Here is a 6901-nt window from a genome sequence, read left to right as displayed (position 1 = left end):
TTTTTTAATTTATATAATCTACTCATGTGTACACACTCCTCTCTCACACACACATCTATTGTATATAATTTGTATGTATAACAAGCACGCATATCTAGTAAGATCTCACTCATAACACAAGCTAGGTGGAACGAACGCATACATTTCCTCTATATGATAGAGAATTAGAGATGTTGCTCCCACAAAGACCTTCAGCTCTAAAAACCCGCTTTTGGCATATCAAGCATAGTCCTATAGCTTAAAGTGTAGCTACATGATACAAAATCAATAAGAGAGATAGTAATAATAGTATTAGTGCTCCTAAAAAATATAACTATATTAGTAACATAGGCAAACAAATAGAACACATAGCAAAGCAAGTATCATATTTACTTGCTTTGCTATATGTTTCCATAATTTATCAAGTGATTAATTTTTTTGAACGGTGACTTTCTTGAGTTTAGGTCATCACATTGAGAGTCCTGTTGTCTCACTCTGTCCATACTATGTTGTTGTAACCGGGTCCACGCTGGCTTCAGAGTTTAGCATGGACGTTTCCTCATAAAATCATACCGCTGGCTGGCACTTGATAGTCGTTGTGCCACCACAAGAACAGAACTCTCTGGCATAACACACGGTGAAAAGAAAACCCGGGTGAGCTTGGGATTCGAACTGACAACATTGGTTCTAGGGCTGTAAACGGACCGAACCGGACGAGACCTTGTCCGTGTTCGTCCGTTAAGCTTTTGTGGGACAAACGGACGGTTCACGAACACTCTACCAAACGAAAATTTGTGTCAGTATCATTCCCCATTAAGGAATTGAGTTTGTCCATGTCCTTTTGTATCCGCCCGTCAAATTGTAAGCGGATGCTAATGGACAAACGAACATTAACAGGCACTAATGAACATTAATGGACAAACATACATAAACAACTTTAATGAACAAACGACCATAAACAATTACATATTAATTTCAAAAACTATAATCATTACTAGATGTTACCGGACGTTCACGAACACTACTAAACGAATGTGGTCTCTGCCCGTGTTTGTCCATTAAGCTTACCGAACGAAAATTTTTTGTTCATGTCCAGTTCGTTTGTTAAATATACAAACATAAACAAACTTTTTACCGATCAAACATTCGAATAGAAAAACCCAACCTTCCTACAACCAGGCCACAACTCAAAGTTATGATTAATTAAAAGTAGATGATATTTTATCAAATCTTTTAATTAATCACAACTTTATATATATTATATTGATAAGTTTAGTGGTCATTTCATAATAATCAAAACCTGAACCCACTGATTTAAAACCAGACCGACAAACCCTCGCCCACCACCAACGAGCCATACTCCACAGTCAAGACGTACTACTCCAGTCACACCGTTCCGGCGGCTCGCCGTTATCCGCCGCCGCCGTTGATCCGGTCAATCCTAATCCGGCTGCCAAGGAAGTAAGTAAGTTGTTTGTTTATTTGTTTCTTTTTGCACACGCTAATTGTTATTACCTGTTTCTGGTTACTTTGATTTGATTTCAAACTTACTGATTGCTAATCGATTGTTATTATTTGATTTGATTTGTTGTGTTAATTAAAATGATTGATGGATTTAAAAGTTAAAACCCTAGGCTGCTAGGCTTTGTGATATTAGTTAGGTATTCAATTACTATTAATAATAATAAACTGGAGCTAAGAGTTGTGATTATGAGTTGTGGCTTGTTTCATACGTATGTACTGGTTATCTACTATGCGGAAAAATATCGGATATCGGTTATCGTCGTGGGATATCGGTAATTTTAATTTCCTGCGGAATTTATATATATAGAAATTTAACAACTAACAATTCAGTATACTCTTCTATCATTAACAAATTAACCTTTTACAACTTACAAAACACGAGCGATTGTAGCAAGTAGGGACTGATTAAAACTTAAAACACGAACAGTAAACACTATAAGCTGACAGTTAAGACTTAAAAAACGGATATCGGGAAATTAGGTGATATATCAGTCGATATTGCCGATAGTATTGGTACCGATATTCTGCTAGAGGTCTGATAACTGCTATAGCACCGATATTTGAATGCATAGGCTATCTATTCTGATAGTACTACTGGAATTCCAGCTCATGGTTTATGTTTTCTAGTTAGTCACTGTGATATACAACTTATTATCTTGTAATTAAGTTTGTTGAGGTGAGGACCACTGCAAATCTGCTGTTTATAATCAAATTTTGGAGATGATGACTGGGTAATTTGGTCATTTCTTTCATGAAATAATCTGAGCTTTTGATGAATTAGGGTTTGGTAGGTCAATCCTGCAGCATGTTTGCTCCGAGTCTGTTAACAACTATTTTTTCCAATATGTATGATGTGTTTTGAGAAGAAAAAGTAATTAGGATCGTTGTAATTAGTGTTAGTTTGATTAGATCGGAAATCGGAAACTTGCATCTATGAATTGATTGATGGATTTAAAACTATAAGCTGCTAAGCTTTTGTGTTTTGTGATATTAGGTATTAAACTATTAATAAACTGGAGCTAAGAATTTTGATTAAGGAACCATGACTTGTTTGATAATGATGTCGGTTTTATCTAATGCTTCTTGGTACTACAACTAGAATTCCAGCTCATTTGGTCATTTCTTCAATTCTATCAGGAAATAATCTGTTGAATTGATTAGGGTTATGTAGGTCAAACTTGCAGCATGTTTGCTTTGAGTTTGTTAACTGTTGTTCAAGATGTATTTGATGCTTTTTGAGAAGAAAATTATTTAGGATCATTGTAATTAGAGTTATAATATATTACTTTTCTAGTGGTAACATTTCTTATTTTTAGCTTCTTTTAGGTTTTGATGGGGAAAAAGGTTAAAAAGAGAGCAGCGCGTGCTGAAAAGGAAAAACGGCTTCAAATCTCTTCTCCTAAAACAGTTTTACCAGAGATTGTTCCAGCCACTGACGCCGACGCTGTCATTGATGGTGTTCCAGTAAATAAAGAGACACAAACATGCCCTCATCTTGAAGAGGGCATCGATTTCGAAAAATTTTCTTTGAAACTATCAGCACTCGAGTCCCATAAGTGTGATGATTGTAGGGATAGTGCAGGTTACAAAAGGGCAAAAAAAGGAAAATCTAAACATGGAAAAGGTAAGGCAAATGGTTCAAAACCTGAATCTATCTCCATTTGGGTGTGTTTGGAGTGTGGCCATTTTTCATGTGGTGGTGCTGGGTTACCTACAACACCACACAGTCATGCAGCCCGACATTCAAAACAAAATCGCCATCCGTTAGTTATCCAGTTTTCAAACCCTAATCTCAGATGGTGTTTTCCTTGTAGTAAACTTATTCCAGTTCATGGTTTTGAAAATGAAGAACAAAAAGACGGTTTATCTGAATTTGTTAAGTTACTTAAAAGTCAATCATCATCATCAGAAACGCGTGTAGACGTTGAGGATATCTGGTTTGGAGGTGGTAGTGTTACAAGTGAGATAAAGTCAGTAAGTACACTTACAAGTTCTGTAGAAAATGGAGATGGATATATGATAAGAGGTTTGGTAAATTTAGGCAACACGTGTTTCTTCAATTCAGTATTGCAAAATCTTTTATCAATGGATGTTCTACGTGATTACTTCATGAAACTAGAAAGGCCTGTTGGGCCTCTCACATCTTCTTTAAAGAAGCTATTTGTTGAAACGAGCCCATCAACAGGTGTGCGGAATGTCATCAACCCAAGGTCGTTTTTTGGGTGTCTTTGTGCAAAAGCTCCACAGTTTATGGGATCTCAACAACATGATAGTCATGAATTGCTTCGTTGCTTGCTTGATGGGTTGTGCACTGAGGAATCGCGTGTACCAAAACGGTCTCAAGATGATAAAAGTTCTCCAAAACATGTTTCTACTTTTGTAGATAATATATTTTGGGGACAAATATCTAGCACGGTTAGTTGTTTAGAATGTGGGCACACGTCTATAGTATATGAACCGTGTTTAGATCTCTCATTACCGTTACCAACCAAAAATTCTCAATCTAAACGGGCCACTTCGGTTTCTCGATCCAAGAAACCAAAACTTCCTCCAAAAAGACAGGGAAAGTTTCGACCAAAAAGTAAAAAAGTTACAAATGTTTCAACCAGCAATGAGTCAGCGGAACCCATTAACTCTATTGAAAAAGAAACCGACAAAAACATTGATTTAGGTGATTTAAAGCAGCTAGAATTGCAAGAGAATGGAATCAAACAGGATAATAATGATAGTGGTACTGTGAATTCATCAAATGTTTCATCATTGTTGGATCATAGTGAGCCCACTGTGGTATCAAATGGTCATGATACAGCTGTTGACCATGTTGATTCGGTCGATTCAGAGGAACCAGTATCATGGTTGGATTATCTTGAACCGACTAGTTCTATGGTTAACGATATGGAATCACATTATCAAGATTCATCTATAATTCAAGATTCAGTTCAAGATTCTGGAAATTGTAATGATGTAGTTCAAAATTCTGGAAATGGTAATGATGCAGTTCAAGATTCTGGAAATAGTATTAATGCAATTCAAGATTCTGGAAACAGTAATGATATCGTTTGGGAAGATGAGCCTCTGTTAAAAGTTCAAGAATCTGAAGTATTGTTACTTCCTTACAAGGAAGTGACCTCAACCAGTGAACAAGAACCGTTGGATTTTGATGGGTTTGGTGGTTTGTTTGACGAGCCTGAGGTTGCTGATGGGCCGGGGCCCACCGTGAACCCGCTACCAAATGGAATTGAAGAAAGCGAATCTGATCCTGATGAAGTTGATGATACAGATTCCCCAGTTTCTGTTGAGAAATGCTTGGCTTATTTCACTACCCCTGAACTTCTCACCAAAACCGAACATGCGTGGCAGTGTGAAAAATGTTCAAAATCTTTAAAAACGAGATTAAAAAGCAAAGCACAGAATGGGGGTGAAAATGGAGTTTCAAGTGTTTCGTCTGATTCATGCATTGATGACGTAGTTTCTAACGGGGTCAGAAACACTAGTGATCAAAGTACTGAAAGTGCTGACGTGGTGTTGGGTAATGGAAAGAGCGACAACACTCAAAGTCAAGATACTGAATCTTTCAGTGTGAACGGGAATGAGAAGGTTCTAGAAACACAAGATGAACCAGATAGCAGTGAGGATGAAGAGGTGGATTCTAAGTGTGTGATGGTGGCAAGAGATGCGTCTAAAAGGATTTTGATCAGCCGGGCCCCACCGGTTTTGACGATTCATTTGAAAAGATTCTGCCAAGATGCTCGGGGACGTTTAAGTAAATTAAATGGTCATGTCAACTTTAGAGATATAATTGATCTTAAACCCTACATGGATCCCAGGTATTTTTATGTTCTTCTTTTCTCTTGAGTTGTCATTATATGACTATCTGATATTTGATCACTATTAACAATGTCTATTCTTTGACTAATATATGAAGAAAGGTACATTTATAAAAGTTATCCGAGAGCTATAAAAGAGAGTATTATAATTATTGCCTTTTTGTTTACAAGTTTATGTGCAAATGCCTATTACTCTCTTGAGAAAGCTGACTAGTTTCAGTTGTGAATTTAGAGGCAGCAAATGAATGGAATGTTAAGTGAACCGTTCAGTGGGAAGTTGGTTTATGCTCATTTATTTAATAAACGAACGAAAATGAACAAATTTTTTCAATTTATTTAGTTAAACAAACGAACTTGAACACACTTGTTGTTTGCTTATTTATGTTCATGGACGTTCATTCTTTTAAATGCATTTGTGTTCGTTCTTCGTTTGTTTATGCTTGTTAGTTTACGTTTGTTTTAAGATTTGTTCACATACTCATTTATATTTTTTAGGCTCATTACAATTTAGTTTAGTGTTGATGTTCACTTTTCATTGGTGTTCTCTTGGTTATGTTCGTTTATGTTTGTTCATCTATGTTCAGTTATGTTTGTTTGTCTGTGTTTTTTACATTGTGACCTGTTCGTTTATACTATTAGTAAACAAACATAAAAACACACTCATTTTTATAACGAACATGCACGAGCAAGAAAATCCAGGTTGTATAACTGTTTATGTTTGATTCTTTGTGCGGTTGAAGTTAAATGAACGGACACGAACATGCCTCCTTAGTGTTCGTTCGGTTCATTTGTACTCCAATTTTCTACTTTCGGTTGTGGTCGTCTTATAAACTGTTCTGATGAAAATTTGCACGTTTTTAATTTATAAAATTTTGTGATTATTTTGACAAGATGTGTTTGTGTGATGCAGCTGCTGTAAAGATAGAGAGACATACAAATACCAGTTGGTAGGAGTGGTGGAGCATTCAGGGACAATGAGGGGAGGACATTATGTGGCTTACGTAAAAGGTGTTGCGAAGAGCAATTTGGACACTTCCTTATGGTACCATGCGAGTGACGCTTACGTCCGGGAGGCTTCTCTGGAAGAGGTTCTTGGGTGTGAGGCCTACATTTTGTTCTATGAAGAAATGTGAGGTAAAGCTTAATGTTTCAATTGTTTAGTTACTTTGAATCCCTTATTTGTGGGATCTTTTGTTTTGACTTTTGAGGGATGTTATTGAGAATGTCCCTTGGTGAGAGAGCAGTGGAAATGTTTATTTCATGAGTGTACTATATCAACATTTTACACCCATTTTACTTTCTTTTTATTCTTTTATGTTATATCGATGAATCTATAGTCTTTCGAGTTTAAATTGAAGCTTTCGTCATGAAAGTGGCTATGTCTGGATTAGGCTAGTGGCCCTAAGGAAGTCTTATATAACATGGTATACAACCAAATAGAAGATATTAATATTATTATACATGTAAATACAAAATGTTATAATGTATTTTATGCTATAATATTGTTGATATATAAAATGTTTAGTTATAAGGTATCCCATTTCATGATTATAAGAATGAACATGTGAGTT

General features: G+C 36.1%; 1 protein-coding gene across 1 annotated transcript; it reads left to right on the top strand.

The window, feature by feature from the left end:
- The first annotated feature begins 2835 nt into the window (after positions 1–2835).
- Positions 2836–6627, top strand: LOC143577137 (ubiquitin carboxyl-terminal hydrolase 2-like). The gene is made up of 3 exons (XM_077061061.1): positions 2836–4489; positions 4538–5330; positions 6241–6627. The coding sequence occupies exons 1-3, from the start codon at positions 2836–2838 to the stop codon at positions 6461–6463; spliced, it is 2670 nt and encodes an 889-aa protein (XP_076917176.1). The 3' UTR covers positions 6464–6627.
- The last annotated feature ends 274 nt before the right edge of the window (positions 6628–6901 follow it).

This window comes from Bidens hawaiensis, unplaced genomic scaffold (assembly GCF_021521415.1).
Source record: "Bidens hawaiensis isolate Kalapana, Puna unplaced genomic scaffold, B.hawaiensis_p1.1 tig00028471_1, whole genome shotgun sequence".
Classification (NCBI taxonomy): domain Eukaryota; kingdom Viridiplantae; phylum Streptophyta; class Magnoliopsida; order Asterales; family Asteraceae; genus Bidens; species Bidens hawaiensis.
The sequence above is the reverse complement of the archived record's forward strand: the minus strand, read 5'-3'. Positions and strand labels throughout refer to the sequence as shown.

Bases quoted from the DNA above. Each gene is read 5' to 3' on its own strand.
- LOC143577137 (XM_077061061.1), top strand. From the start codon at position 2,836: ATGGGGAAAAAGGTTAAAAAGAGAGCAGCGCGTGCTGAAAAGGAAAAA. The intron at 4,490-4,537 runs GTAATGATGCAG...ATGCAATTCAAG, and splicing joins AGTTCAAAATTCTGGAAATG to ATTCTGGAAACAGTAATGAT. The intron at 5,331-6,240 runs GTATTTTTATGT...TGTGTGATGCAG, and splicing joins AAACCCTACATGGATCCCAG to CTGCTGTAAAGATAGAGAGA.